Source organism: Malurus melanocephalus, unplaced genomic scaffold, assembly GCF_030028575.1.
Source record: "Malurus melanocephalus ecotype Western Australia unplaced genomic scaffold, MMel_1.1 scaffold_121, whole genome shotgun sequence".
NCBI lineage: Eukaryota > Metazoa > Chordata > Aves > Passeriformes > Maluridae > Malurus > Malurus melanocephalus.
In genome coordinates this window covers 454,959-469,587 of record NW_026623353.1, presented here as the reverse complement: position 1 = coordinate 469,587, position 14,629 = coordinate 454,959, and the positions used below count along the sequence as shown (strand labels likewise).

General features: G+C 41.9%; 1 protein-coding gene across 4 annotated transcripts in view; it reads left to right on the top strand.

The window, feature by feature from the left end:
• Window positions 1-14,629, top strand: part of IRF2 (interferon regulatory factor 2) — a 38,219-nt gene that overhangs the window by 13,148 nt on the left and 10,442 nt on the right. For 3 of the 4 annotated variants that reach the window (XM_057370201.1, XM_057370199.1, XM_057370200.1), the window contains exons 2-6: window positions 2,545-2,674; window positions 3,656-3,766; window positions 8,695-8,794; window positions 9,406-9,582; window positions 11,556-11,602. In XM_057370201.1, coding sequence (XP_057226184.1) covers window positions 3,680-3,766; window positions 8,695-8,794; window positions 9,406-9,582; window positions 11,556-11,602 — 411 coding nt within the window. In that variant the 5' untranslated portion in view covers window positions 2,545-2,674; window positions 3,656-3,679. Of the gene's footprint in view, window positions 1-2,544; window positions 2,675-3,344; window positions 3,470-3,655; window positions 3,767-8,694; window positions 8,795-9,405; window positions 9,583-11,555; window positions 11,603-14,629 lie in introns of those variants that run through there. The other variant, XM_057370203.1, reaches the window with a different exon arrangement.

The following is a 14,629-nucleotide window of genomic DNA, read 5'->3' as shown; positions in this document are numbered from 1 at the left end:
GCAGCAAAACAGGGATGGGGCTGAAGGGTGATGGAGTGATGGAGTACAAGATGCTTCTTTGCAGTGTGGAGCTGGTGCTGCTCCTTCCCTCTGCAGCCTCAGCTGGCTCTGCTCCTCTCCCTGGTCAYCTCCATGCACAGTCTCTGCAGGGTGGAGGAAGATGGTGACCAAGTGACCCAAGGCAGGCATTAAGCCATTTTTCTCCTGGTTAACCAGAGTGTGAAGGTTCAGGCAAGCAAAGGTTCAGGCTTCTGGAGAGGTTTGCTTAGGCCAGTGGATGGGTACCCACAGCTCAGCAGATCATGGTAGTGATGAAGGCAGTGGGAATGGGATTCCTTGGCCTCTGAAAAACTGTTAGATGTGCACTTGCTTGCCCCCAGTGCAAAAAATACCAATAGCTTCTAGGTGTGAGTCTGCAGGGGAAGTACATTAAGGAGTGAGAGATAGGTGCATAAGTGCTTGTGGTTTTACAGCCTGCTCCAGATGCTGATGTTTTGTTCTCCTTAAAAGGATCAACTATTTCTGCTTTTTTACTTTCGGCTGCATAAACACTGGAGAGAGGCTGGCAAGAAACTTGGCCTGTTGTTTTGTAGGGCTCACCTTAGTTTCTGGCTYTGTAGGTTTGTTTGACATATTCTGATGGATGGTGAAGGTGGCTTGATGTTAGGCGATGGCCCCTGAAACTTTAGATGCTTTTGCTGCCTGTTTTGTAGCATTTCAAAAGTCTTAAGAAATTTGAATGATTCCTAATGTCAGATGATTGATTCTGTAATCACTGTTGGATACACTTCAGGTTCTCCCACCTGGAGCCACTGGAATAATGCTTCAAGTGCACCCAGTAACATCATTTATGGACAGACAGCAGCTACTTTAGGGCACTGCAGAAGTTGATGTTTCTTTATGTACAAATAAATCATGCATTTGACAGCTCTAGATGGAGATATGGCACCTTCATTTCCCATATGGCAATTGCTCAGTAGAGTTGACTTGCTATTTTCATCAAAAAGGATGCTGTTAACATGCAACTGCCAAAAAACCTGCTACATTTTAGCACCATTGTGGTCAGTGCTGTGAGGCAGACAGGTCTGGGGATGTCTTCTGAAGACACCCAGGTTTATTTTTCAGCAGCATTTAAAGGAGCATGGGGTGGGGGTTGRGTTTTGATGAGCAGAAGCACTTCTGCTTGCCCCTCTTTGAAGGACATAACTCCAGAAGATGCCCACTGTTCTCTCCAGCTGAACATCATTGTAGGATTATTTTTAGCTGAGTTTGAGTTTATTTTCAGATGAACAGGTCTTGGGAGCCACTCCTCCCTTCTCACAAGCCAAACTTTTCTCCTGATTACCTCGGATTAATTTGTCTTGGTGTGGGTGATGGATGTGAATGTGTGTGCTGACAGCTGCAGTTGCTAATCCCAGAGGAATCGCAGGGTGCCGAAAAAGATATGAGCACCTCACTGCAGCATCTTCAGGGGAGCAGCTGGGGAAGACTGGCTCAAGTCTGCCATTTTGGGCAAGACTGGCTTCCTTGCAGTAGCGACTGTTGTCAGCTTTCTCATTTCCTGAAATGTGTTGCTTTTGCACAAAGGCAGCTTTTGATTCTTCCATGTTGCCTGCCCCAAGTGGGGCTCATTGCTGCTGCTTTCAGGATGACTTTTCTGCCTTCTGTCTAATTTGTTCATTTAGATGGGCTTCAAATTTGTCCTAGGGGCTCATTACCCAGAAGATGAGTCCAACTGCTAAATGGGAACACATATATTGAATGTTGTATCTGATGCACAGTGTTTCCAGGAATTATCTGAAAGCACGTACATACTTAAAGATACCTTATGAAGAAATGCATCTGTTGCAGATAATTGCTTCTTTGTCAGACAAATAAAAATTTGCTCATGTTTTCAGTACATTGCCATTTTTCAGCTTTGACTCAAACTCTAGGGGAGGGAGCTGCAGTGGCACAGCCRGCTGTTAGCCACCTGCCTGGGGTCTGAGAAAGCCGTACCCGTGTCCCTCTCACCCAGAAAGCAGCTTCTCTCTTGCACAAAGAGGGGATATGCCAAGCAGCAGGGCTTGGCTGCTTGGTTCCTGGGGTTGGCTGGTTTTTCATATCCGAAGTGAACCTGAAAGGGAGCTGAGCAGTTGCAACCGTTTTCTGAGCTATTCTAGAAATTCGTAGTTACTGCAACAGGCTGTAGCTGAAGCACAAGTKACTAGCTCCACACAGGAGTAAACAAAATACCAATATGTTTGCTAAGAGATTAGTGTGAGCATGGCTGCTGGTAAATTCTCTGAAMACATCAAAGAACCTTATTGTTACATTCAGGTTTTGATTCCTTATTAGTTTCAGGAAATACATGTCCTCAGAGCAATGAGAGGAAACTTTGAACGTTTTTCTTCCTCTTGTGCTGGGTGTGGGCTTGGTATTGCATAATTGTTAGTCTGTCCCATGCCTGTACTCCCATAGGAAGCAAGAACAAACCCRTTTACATTTGTGCCATTGCTGTGGGCATTCAAATTTTTCTTTCTCTTTTTTATTTTTATTTTTAAGATCAAAGGTGACAAGAATAGTGGAGCAGAGGAGTTAAGAATCATGCAGAGAGCACAGATGTGAAGAACAAAAGAGAGAGGAAGGAGCTGAGCCCGGTGCAGAGGGGACAAGGAGAAGCAGCAGCCTAAATGCAAGTACTTCAATGTGGAAATGATGGATGCAGGCTGCTTAACAGGCATTTAATGCAGTGCTTTAATCTGCATCTAGTGCCAGTTGGTGCTTTCAGAAGGGTGCCTGAGATAGGTTAATGTTTTTAAAATTTTCTGCCTCAGGTTCAAGACTTTGGACTCTTATGTCAATGATTTACAGCTCTAAACAAGGAAGTGGCATCAAGGTCACCTGTGTGTGTGTGTGTGTGTGTGTGTGTGTGTGTGTGTAAGAGAGAGAGAGACTAAGAGAAAAAGAAATCAGTTTGAGTCTTAACTGGATAATATAAGATGGTGTAGTATAGCTGAGGGATGTGTGAAGCACTCACTTCATAGCTGAACAGCACTGAAATGTGAAATAACAGCTAAAAAATCAGTGGCTGGATTGATCAGAGAAAGCTGGAGGGAGGGGGGTCAAACTATTCAGCCAGAACCAAAGTAGTCTGCTAAATTGTTGTGTTATAAAATATATGTTTATTAATTTTAATCAAGTTCATGGGACTGAAACAGCCKTTTGAAAGCACTTTGGTTAGCAGGAGCATCATTTTAGCTAGCACAGTGATGCCTCCTGCATGTGAAATTTTTTCATTACATGTTTTTTTCTTGGCAAAAAGAAGGTCTTGTTCAAATGCAGGTACTTAGGCCAAACCCAGGTATCTCCAAGAGCATAACTGTTTCCATTTGTGCCCTCGGGTATCCCACCTGTACCAGCAGATAAGCTTTTGCCAACATCCTACATCTTCAGTCGAAGGTTTTCCTAATCCAAGGGTACCAGAAAGGTACATAATGAAGACTTTATCATCTCAGTTGCTCTTAAGGGAGGCTTGCACACAGATCTAAAATAAGGGTTATATTAAAAGTGTTTCAGTGCCTGCAAAGCTTTAATAAGTGTACTGTGCAGGGGTGGAGGAGCTGCTGGGGGTTCTGYCTGGAAAACAAGTAACCTTGTCCCTTGTTCCCCACAGCTCCTCCTTCCAGGGTGGGTGACAATGCCTGTCGAAAGGATGCGGATGCGGCCCTGGCTGGAAGAACAAATCAACTCTAACAGAATACCRGGGCTGAAATGGATAAATAAGGTAAGGGTGGGGGGTGCATGCATGTGCTGAAGGGGAACTTGATAGCWGTGGCTGAGGTCTGCATAGGTAAATCAGCTTATTCCTGGTTTTCAAAGGGGTGACGTGGGGAGGAAGAGCAAAGCTGAATGTTTCCTGCTGAACCTGTTTCTCCTGCCTCAGCTGCCAGATCTGAAGTGTCCTGCTTTGGCTGGTGCATTTGTGGCTCATTTGAAAGCATTTTCCAACTCTTTGTTGTTGAAGTGAGTGTTTCTGGAGACTCTGCTAGGTCTTTTTTTTTTTTTTTTTTAACTTGGGAACACATTGTTCACCAAGTAGCATCACAGATATGTGATCAAAATGCTCTCCTGAGGTGGGAGACTGTGTTCTTTGTTACGTTCTGGGTTGAAGGAACTCCCCCTCACCTTTACAGAATTGTGTGACTTCTCTGATATTTCTCAGCCTGGGAAAAAATGGGGTAAATTTTCCCCTGACAGACTCAAACCTAATATTCCTTGTTCTGAGCTCTTACTAAGTGCTGAAGACACTGAGAGCATAAGTGTGAGCTCAAAAATGTCAGTGCCCAATTTGAATTTATTGTGGTTGGTACAGTAAAACCAAGGAGTGTATTTGAGACTTTGAATAGTAATAAATTCAGAATATGTTGCATGCTTTCTGCAGTATGCAGGAGAGTAATTAGAGTAATTCACCACACTGAAAAGTATGAAGCTGTTTTTGCTAGAGAGGCAACTTTATTATTAGAATAGGTGGAAATGCACAAAATCAGGTGCAGAATCATAGGAACTGCCTCTCAGTTTAAGTCACTAACCCAGATTATCTRGTATCCTCACTATAGCAGTAGCAGTTGTGGTGCTCAGGTGCTCATTTTTAGAGTTGAAGAATGGCAATTGAAATTACTACTTCTTTTTCAGCTTTCAAAGCTACAAATGCTCATTACTATGAAATTATCAGGAGCCCTTTAAATTTCAGCTACGAATCTTGTTTCTCAGGAACTTCCTGTATCAGTGACTCTCACATGCTGTGGCTGGGTAAATAAATATTGCTTTATCCATTCCCTAGTTAGCTGCCCTGTGAATTTGAGTAGGTCCTTGTTCTTACATAATGGGGTCACAGCTGAAGAGGAGGAGACCRGTTTGTACTGTTGTCTTTGAAATTTGAGTCCCATGTTCAGGTCCCTCTCCTCGAATATCTCTATTTTGGTGTCAGGTTTCCTGCTGGCAGTCCATATCTGCTGTCCTTTGACGTGTGATCCTGCTTAATCATGAAATAATTTCTCTGTCCTGAGGTTTATTAAGGTCTGATTSCCCACTAGTACCTTCTGATTTGGCATCATTCTGGATTACCTTTATTATGCATAACAAACTAACTGCACCTCTGAACATTTCTGTTTAAAAATGTTTAAACATTCATTCCAACAATGGATCACTAAACCAAAAATATTTCTAYTTTTACTGTAAATCCTGACCATAAACAAAGCCATGCATGAGCTCAATGATACAGGGTCATGTGTATCACAGCCTGTTCTATACTAATAGAATCAACTTAGAAGGATTTTTGGACTTGTATGTTTTAATGAGAGTTTGGTAAAGGACAGTTCACAGTTTAGAAAAGAAGGTGTGTCAGATTATCAAGAGAATGAAACTCATGAGTGTGCACAGCTTTTAARGGAATAAGATTTAAATACAAAAGAAATTATTAGCATTCTGGGTTGTCACTGGCTGTCTGTTCTTGGGCATTTTTTCCAAACTGAGGGAAGTATTAAACCTCTCTCAGTTAGAAAAGACAAATCAGGTACAGCTGGCACATAATTCTTTTGCCTACTGTCAGCTGATCATTATACCTCCACAATAAACCCCTCCTTATAGGGCTTAAAAAATAAATACTTGTGTACCTCTCTGGTGAAAATGTTATCCTGCTGAGTGCATGAACGAGGAAGGGAATTTCTCTGCCTTCCCAGAGAGACAAAATTGGGAAGTGTTAAGGAAATGACATAGTTCTCATAGTTCCTCATAGTAGAGGGCAGAGGTGATGTGAGGATGAGGATTATGAGAGGTCAGTGTTCCTCATGGATCTGGAAAAGGAAATTGGAGTGGAAACATTATGAGTAGATGTAACAGAAGTCAAGCGGCAACCTACTGGTTTGATGCATACTTGGAGCATTACCTTGGAGATGGATGCTGCTATTTAAGATTTGTCCTATGACTTTGTAACTAGTATGTGGTCTCATGCTCAAGCACTTGCTCCAAGCATTTTGCAATGCTAGAGTTCCAAGCAGTCACAGATCACAGAACACTCTGAGTTGAAAGGGACCCATAAGGATCATCTAGTCCAGCTCTTAAGTGAATGGCCCATGCAGGGATTGGAACYACAACCTTGGTGTCATTAGCACCCTGCTCTAACCAGCTGAAGCTTGATCTATTTTCCTTCTCATGCCTATTTCTAAGAATGTCACAGATTTTCCCTTTTGGTGTTCCCACTGGAGTTTGGTAGTTACATTGCAAAGTTTTTGTGGGTTTTGCTTTTGACCTTAGGGGAGGCTAGTTTTTTGACAGTAACATGAGACTCCTACCCAAAAGTCCAGTGATGGAATGCTGTACCAGTCAGCACATGGTWTTGCAAGTCCGAGAGAAAGCAATGATGGGGCCTTTCCTGTTAAAGTCCTTATTAGTCAGCATTGACTGAAGAAGAATGTAGATAATGTTTGATAATGTGTGAAATACAGAATTAGTATTTAAATAGAAAGTATCCAGATAAACTAGAGCAGAACACATGATATCGATGTGATCCAGCAGTCTTTGCAGGATTTTAGGGAAGGTTAGATATTCGATAGTCAATGAGAAAATCTGTAGTTTCTGTATAGGTGTAAATTTATATAGGTATTACAAAATTATGATACACATGACTTCTGTATTTGTATTATAATTTGGTATAATTCCTGTGCTTCAAGACATCTGGGATCGGGAAGAACTTTCTGTAATGAACAGAAGCACTGTAATGGCTATTTAGACTGCTGTTGAGTGTCCTTGCACCTTCTCTTGAAGAAGATGAAGATGACAGGTTTCTATGTCTGGAGTCTTGTTCAGTCTGCTAGGTTTTGAATTATTGTGTGGAATATGAAATCCATGGTATAACCTCCACAGCATATTGTAGCATATTCAAAACTCTCAAGCATGAGAAGACTTTTAAACCTGGCCTGCTCCTAAAGTACCTGTTGATAGAAACTATTTTTCATGGGAGTAAAGGCAGGAAAGCTTATTCTAGCTCTGATGAATACAGTAGTGTTGTGGGCCACATAGTGGGCTTGAGGCTTTCTTTGGACTGCTTCTAGCTGGGGAAAGAGGTATCTCCATCAATGRTTTACTTATATGTAGAGGGATGAGTAAAGAGGAAAAAGACACGAGAGAAGTGGTGGAACTAACATTAAGGGGAAGATTGAGAGTGTGAGGACTTGAGGGGAATGAGGAACATGTTAAATCAGTGCTTTCACCAAATTAAAGGTGAAGCCAAGCAAGAAGGTAAGAATTCAATTCTGAACAAGTGAATGTGAGAGAAAGAATTAAAGACAAGAGTTGGAGGACAARACACAGGCTCAGAAGATGAAAAGATCACGTGGGAAGGAAGGAAAATAGACCTAAACTTGGTATGAGTGAAATATTAACCAAACAGACAGGGAAGAAAAGCAGTTATTGGGGGAAGGGGAAAGGTTGAAGGATCCGTCTCACCYGACCACAGATATCTACAATGCAGTCATTTAAATGAGAGCTGCCTGTCTAGAATGATATGTAGTCAGTAGAGAAAAATAGACTCTTTTAGGGTGAAATTCAGGCAGCCTAGCTCAGGTTGCTGCTGCAGGAGGGGGGTGCATTTTGCTCTGGAAGTTCTTTTCTCTTCATAGATCTAAACCTTCAATGGCAGAGTTCATAGTGCAAGATGTCTGTATGTGAAGCCAAATAAGAATATTCTTCCCAACCAGGGAAAGAAAACAAGTGTTATGGAACAAGCTCTGTTTGTATGGCTTTGCAGAAAAGAGCATGAAGAGTTCTGAAGCAGCCCTGTAGGTTCGGACAAAGGAATTCATTACCGTGTTGTATGACATAAAAGCACATGTGAGCCAGCATCCTTTTGGCCCTATGTGTTTAGTGCTTGTGGAAGGGGTGTATGAAACACACTGTTCAAGCTCTGAAAGTCATTGGGCTCCCAGAGCTGGAGCTACATCCTAAAACTATCATCTTTCATGATCCCTTGGGGARCCAGTTTATACTGACACCATGCAAGGCATGCCCTGATTTAGTTATGTGTTAAAAAAAAAATTAAAAAGCCTTCCTTTACATTTCTTTAAGTTCACTGCTCTTTGGTCTAAAGTTTCTGAGCTAAAATGTGTTCAGGTATCTTCAATGCACTTCTTCACGTGAGTGTCTGGTGTTTTTATCCCCACTAGAGAGATGTCAACAGTTGATACATTCACATGCCTGTTTGCTTGGCATATAAATTTGCAAGATCTCTTTTCTTCACCAAGCTAGTATTTGCTGGCTGAATTCTAAATCCCTTGATTTTGCTCTGTTCCTATGGCTGTTTAGTTTCAGATGTATTTTTCATAATCATAAAAGTGTCTGAGCTGACAAAACTACCCTTTGTCTGAAAGTTTAGAAATTTGTAGTACAGTATGTTTTTTCCATGTGTCAGCGTGGAAAGCTGCCGGGCTCATCTTCCATGAAGTGGCTTCTGAGTATTTCATATACTTGGGCTGTATTCTGCTTTTGGTGATGCCAGTGGATATTTTTCTGTTGATTTCAGTGACAGTGACACTGGGCTAACAGGAAGCAAAACACTTGGAGATGCTGAAACTGTGCTTATAAATGAGTGACTTATAGTCATCAGATGATCCCTCAAGCCTATCAATGTTGGCATTTCCTGTTTGTTTTCCCTTCCAGGAGAAGAAGATTTTTCAAATTCCCTGGATGCATGCCGCAAGACATGGGTGGGATGTTGAAAAAGATGCTCCCTTATTTAGAAACTGGGCAATTCACACAGGTATTGGAACTCTCTTTCTGCAGGACAGATTTTCACATTGTTTTCCCTTTTAAAGTAACATTTTCCTTCTTTCTTGTCTTTGCTTTTACTAACTCAGAGATTGGACGTAAGTTTCCACATTTGTGGGAGACTGAATGCTTTTTTTAAGGCCTGTGATATTCTTCAGCTTTATGAAGTGCCATAAGTCATTTGCATTGAGGAACACAGTAAAACTTAATTGATTTAAATGTTAACAACATTGACTTCAAAACTGTCAGGAGTAGAGCACAGTCAGCACTTTGTAGACATAGGCCCTTAGGCTTTTTATGCCTTTCTATGGATTTGAGCCAGGCATAATAAAGGTAAATGCTGTGCAAGCTTTTCCATGTTGYTGTGGAGTCACATCTGATCTGCAGAGCCCTGGGTCTTTCTTGAGCACAAACTGTTCATCATCTGTTCTAGAAATGTGCATGAGAATGAGTTCACAGCACTTTGGTGCAACCTCAGCTATTGTTCGAATGCTTGTCATGGGAACCAAAGGCTGATACCTTGAAGCTAACCTATGCTGTTATTAATTTGCCTTAGGTTTTCAATCACGTGTTGTGTGTGCCTAACTTTCTTTTCTTGCTTAGGAAAATACCAGTCAGGAGTAGATAAACCTGATCCAAAGACATGGAAGGCAAACTTCCGTTGCGCTATGAACTCCCTGCCTGACATAGAAGAAGTGAAGGACAAAAGTATAAAGAAAGGAAACAATGCCTTCAGGGTGTACCGGATGCTGCCATTATCTGAAAGACCTTCCAAAAAAGGTAGAGGGGAGAGCTTGTCAMCATGTAATGCTGTTGGGAGGATTGTGTTATGAAAAACACCTACTGCAGGTAACTCAGTATGCAAGAACCCACCAATGCAAGCTGAAAATGGTGCCCTGGCTGGCTGGGAAATGACTGGAACTTAGGAACAGCTATATAAAAAATGGGCTACATTCAGAAAAGAGGATCAATGACATGTGATATTGATCTTATTGATGAGTGTCTGTTAAAGCTGATGGAGTTGTGTTCAGAATCTAGTCCCAGGTCTCCTTCAGTCAAGGAATATGATTAAGGAGTATTAAAGGTCAACACATTTAGCTTAGTAGGGATCATTCAGAATATGGTGGCAGACATTCTTGTATCTTTTTTCAAGCAATTGAACTGCCTCTGTCTTGAGCTGAGTGAGAGCAGTACACTCTGCTCAGAACATTAAACCATGAAACCCCTTGTTAATTACAAAGACCATGAAAAATCAGCCCTCAGAGCATGATCATGGTGAAAAGGGAAACGGTCTGAATCCCCAAATTTAGGGATTGTCTCCCACCTGCCAGGAGGGGTCCTAACCACCAGGTCAATCTCATGAGTATTTGGTTTCTTTCGAGGTAGAAACAATGGTGTATTTATGGCTCATTAGCTTTCTTATGGCTTCCTTACTGGTTTATGTAGTAGGACAATGGTTTACTTAATCTTCTGGTATCCTCTGTTGTCTAGGATTTTGAATTAAAAGATAACCTGCAAACCAAGCCCACGGTGTTCCTCTAAAATCCCATTCAGTTCACCTGTAGCTCAGTTAGCTATTTTCTTAGATTGAGAAGTGAAAGGCAGGTCTTCAGTTTAAGGTCAGTGTGACTGGAAATTATGAACCATGGCATTTTTGGGAAAGAATCATTCTGTGGAAGAGAGATCAGTGTGCACAAGGTAGAGCATTTGTTTTGAAAGTCTCTTGACAATAGTGTATTTTGTATGTTTAGGCATATTTCTCCCCAGATCATGTGTCCCTTGGCAGTAGATTCATGTAAGAACTATAAAAGTTCATTTTTAAAGCTGAGATTCTGGGAATGGGGTATGTAGCAGAAGATTCTGCAGAAAGCCCAGTTACTGTAAAACTCTAACATACTTTGGGCCTAATTTATATTTTCACATACCCTTTTTTGTTGCAGGTGGCTAAACTTTTGTGTGGGAGCAAAAGAATTTGGCTGCAAATGTTTCTAATTTTCAGTGGTATTGTGTAGTAGAGATAGGAGAAACTCCTGGGGACACATCTGTGCTAAGAGTGGGGTAGAGCTGAGCTTACACCAGCAAGTCTGAGCTTCCACTTCGGGGTCTTGTGAAGTTAGAGCAGGGGCAGCAACACTGGGGTCTGTGAGGGCACATGACATTTTGTGAGGGTCACATGCTGTGTGATTTTCTGGATTCTCAAGTCCAGCATGATTGCATAAACCACTTTTGCATGAATTCTAATATGTATTTCCCTACCAGATTGCAACTATTTACGAAAACATTGGTTGAAGTTTATTTTCACACTAAATCAATTAACGATCTCACTTTTGCTATAGCGACAGTGAAAGTGTTAGAAATATGATAGGAGGTATATTTTGATTTTTCTTTCCTTTAGGAGTATTTTTCTCCCCCTTTCTTCTTTTCTTTTTTTTTTTTTTTTAACAGGCTTGTTTTTTATTTTGTTTTTTTTCCATATTTTTCGCTTTGGTGTTTTGACTGCAGTTGCTTTCCTCAGTCCCATAGTGGTTCTCTTTTGTAGTCTTTAAAAAAGAAACGTGAAGCCATTCATGTTGAATTTGTGGTGATTTTTTGGCTGCCCAGGCCTTAAGGGAAGGGTAAAATTAAGAAAAATGTGTTCTCCATGCACTAGGAAGTCCTGCCATTTTGAGGCACATTTTGGGGCTATTTGTTGGTGAATACAGAAAGTGTGAATGCCCACAGGACTTTATGAAATCTTCCTTCTGTTCTTGCAGGAAAAAAAACGAAGTCTGAAAAGGAAGACAAATTCAAACAAATTAAGGTAAGAAGTGGCTGTTTAATAGTGTGAGAGCTTGTGAAAACAATCTGTTGCAAATATTTTTTAATAGCCCCTACAGTATATTGTGGTGGTATTTGCAAATGCTTGTGGTTTGGTTAAGTAACTACACTTACCCGGGATGTTTGGGGCTAGGTTTTTTGAAGTGTGAAGGCTGCTAGAGCAGTGACTTATGTCATCAGTGGACACAGCCCTTGTGTTACAATGCCYAGAGGTTGGAAAACTGGCAAACTCAGCAATATATTTGCCATTTGTTTGTCTCTGTGAGGAGAAAGACAGTAATTATGGAAGGAATACTTCAGAGCAATAGAGCTACATTTTGGAGCAATTAATTTCTGTGTGTAAAACATTGGAAATACTTTTTCATTTAGGCAAGGGTGAGAAGTTCTGTCAAAGTTGTACCTTGTGCTCATTCATGCTTTATCATTTAGAAGGCCTCAGCCATAAAGCTCCTCAGTCATGGCTTGARATTTCTTCTTGTTCAGAGCATGGACCCATAGTGATGTCCGCTGTCCCTGAGGAGCACAGTTTCCTAACTCTCACACCTCTGCCACGGGCCTCTGTGAAGTGATCAGTATTACACACCAACAGGGTTTAGTCCACCTTCAATTTAAAAAAAAAGCAAATCTCAGAGATTTCAGACTTTCTGTAAAATTGCTGTCTTTAAGTTTCGTGTAGCAGCTGTGTCTGCAGCAGAAGGGCAGCTTGGTCCCCCGCTGCTCACTTGTGAAGGCCTATGCCACTCACGCCTGGGTTCTGCGGCCTTGGGMCAGGAGGTTCTCTAGGCCAGGTGAATTCAGAAATGTGGGAAAAATAGGGTTGGGAAGGCAGGTGCTGCCCCAGCAGTTGGGACATGTGGATTTGCATGTCAGAATGCTATGATTTTTAAACTGTATTAAAGAAACTACTTTTTAACTATCCCATTTGGATCATATAGCCACATGTGCTTGTTATAAAGTGACTCTGATGGTAGCTGGTGTTCAGAGGGAGCCAGTAAAACTGCTTCGGTCAGAGCAGAGCAGTGTGCTAGCACATACACCTACCTACCAGTGATGCCTACTATTGGTTCTTGTAGCTTTGAGCTGGGGCCAAGCAGTATTCTTGTCTGTTSCCCTATACTCTGTCAGATGTGTGCAGTGGCTGGCCTCTGGGAATGCCYGGATTTTAAAAGAGGTGCTCTTTCCATACTCAGCCACTGGTGAATGTTGAAGGCTRTAATAGCGAAGAAGGGTGGTGTGTGAATTAAAGCAAATGCATGTTTCTGAGCATGGAAGATGCTTATAATTGCTTTGCTTGGTGATGTGAATTCCTGAGATCTAAGCTGTACATTTTGAATTGAACGCCTTTCAGTTACCCTGAAAAATCTCTCTTTTAGTGCAGCCCAGTGGGAGGCTACTCCACGATTTGCCTGGTAACTGTAATGGGGTGATAGCAGCAGAGGGAGAAGCTGAGGATCTGAGCACAGATCTGCAAAGGGACTTCAGTACAGCAAGAGCCTTGCAGTGAGCTTCCCATTGTTGCCACTGCTGGACCCTGTAGACATCCACTGTGTGCTAGTGAGCTGAGCTCAGCAGGGTGCTCAGAGCACTCCCTGCTTGTCTCTGTGGATGTGAGCATCCTGGACCTTACCAAATCCATGCTCCACAATAGCAAAGATGCAAGCAGGTCTCCCACCCACAGATAGGTTTCCTATCGCTGGGCTTTTGGGCAAACAGAATCTGTCATTAGAATTTATCAGATTCATTAAAGAATTCTCAATAATAGGAAAGAAATAGAAAAGTCAGAGCAGCCAGATAAAACCAGTCTCTCTCTTTTGAGACAAAGGACAGAACTGAGGCTTCATTTCTACCTTATCTTCGATGTATCCTTTTGACCATGCAGCTCCACATTGAGAGATGTTTATTAATTGTTAGTGACAGCTTTCCCCATGCATTTAGCTTAAACTAGATGTCTGGTCACCGACAATTTAGGCAATTTAACACCAGCTGTGCCAGCATCCAAGTCACCTTGTGGATCTGGCACCATCACCTGAGTTTCAAGATGCATATTTGTTTCTGAAGCTTGAAAGGGGCTACTAAATAAAATTCTCTGTTATCAAGCCTTAGTAAAGTTGAGCAAGTGCTTCATGCACAGTGTTTCCATAGGGGCTGCTGTGTTTGCTGCGTTGCACAACAYCAGATACCCAGGGCTCCAGTGTGCAGCCCTAACCTATCTCAGCAGTTGTGTTCCTTAACGGATCAATAGCAGCTAATTTTATCTTTCCAGCTCTCCAAGTCTTTGACCTGTGGGCCAACACAACTGGTGCAGCTCATCAAAGACCAAGTTGCCATTACCACTTAACTTTGCACCCTTCTGATGTGCCGAGGGACATTGGGACAGGGTGTATGTTTGCCTTGCTTAATGGCTGGGAAGGTGCTTGTGTTGAAGTGGCAGCTCTTTTTGAGTAGATCAAAATCACAGTATTTGATATCCAGAAATGAYCTGTCACAGTGCCCCCAGTATTTTGTCCTAAAGATAACAGTTCATATGATYTGTACTGGGGAGGGCTGGCACCGCAGGTCTTGAGGCTCACCTTTGCCCTGCCTTTGATGAAATGCTTTAGAGCAGTGAAAATTAGCACTGTGTTGACAGCTCTGCACCTCTCTGCAGATGTCTCTGGCTCATCAAGTGGGGAGACCTACCCTTGCAGGGCTGGCAGAGTAAGAACAGAAGACTTTAGACATTGTAACCAATAAACCCCTGAGAGAGTCATTACCAGGGAGGAAATTGCACATGTAGAATAATCCTTTTCAAGAAATCCTGAATTTATTGAATTGATTTTTTGGTGTCTACTCTGAAGGGATTTTTTAGATTCCTACTCAAATGTACCAGGCTTACAGGGATGCATCTTGTGGAAAGCTTAGTCTGTGTAGAACAGGTGGTGTTTTCCCAAAGTTGTTGCCCTGTGGTAATGTTTATGATGTGATCTAAAAGGCTGTGTTTAGTGTAAACACCTCGRTTTGCTTTCAGGCT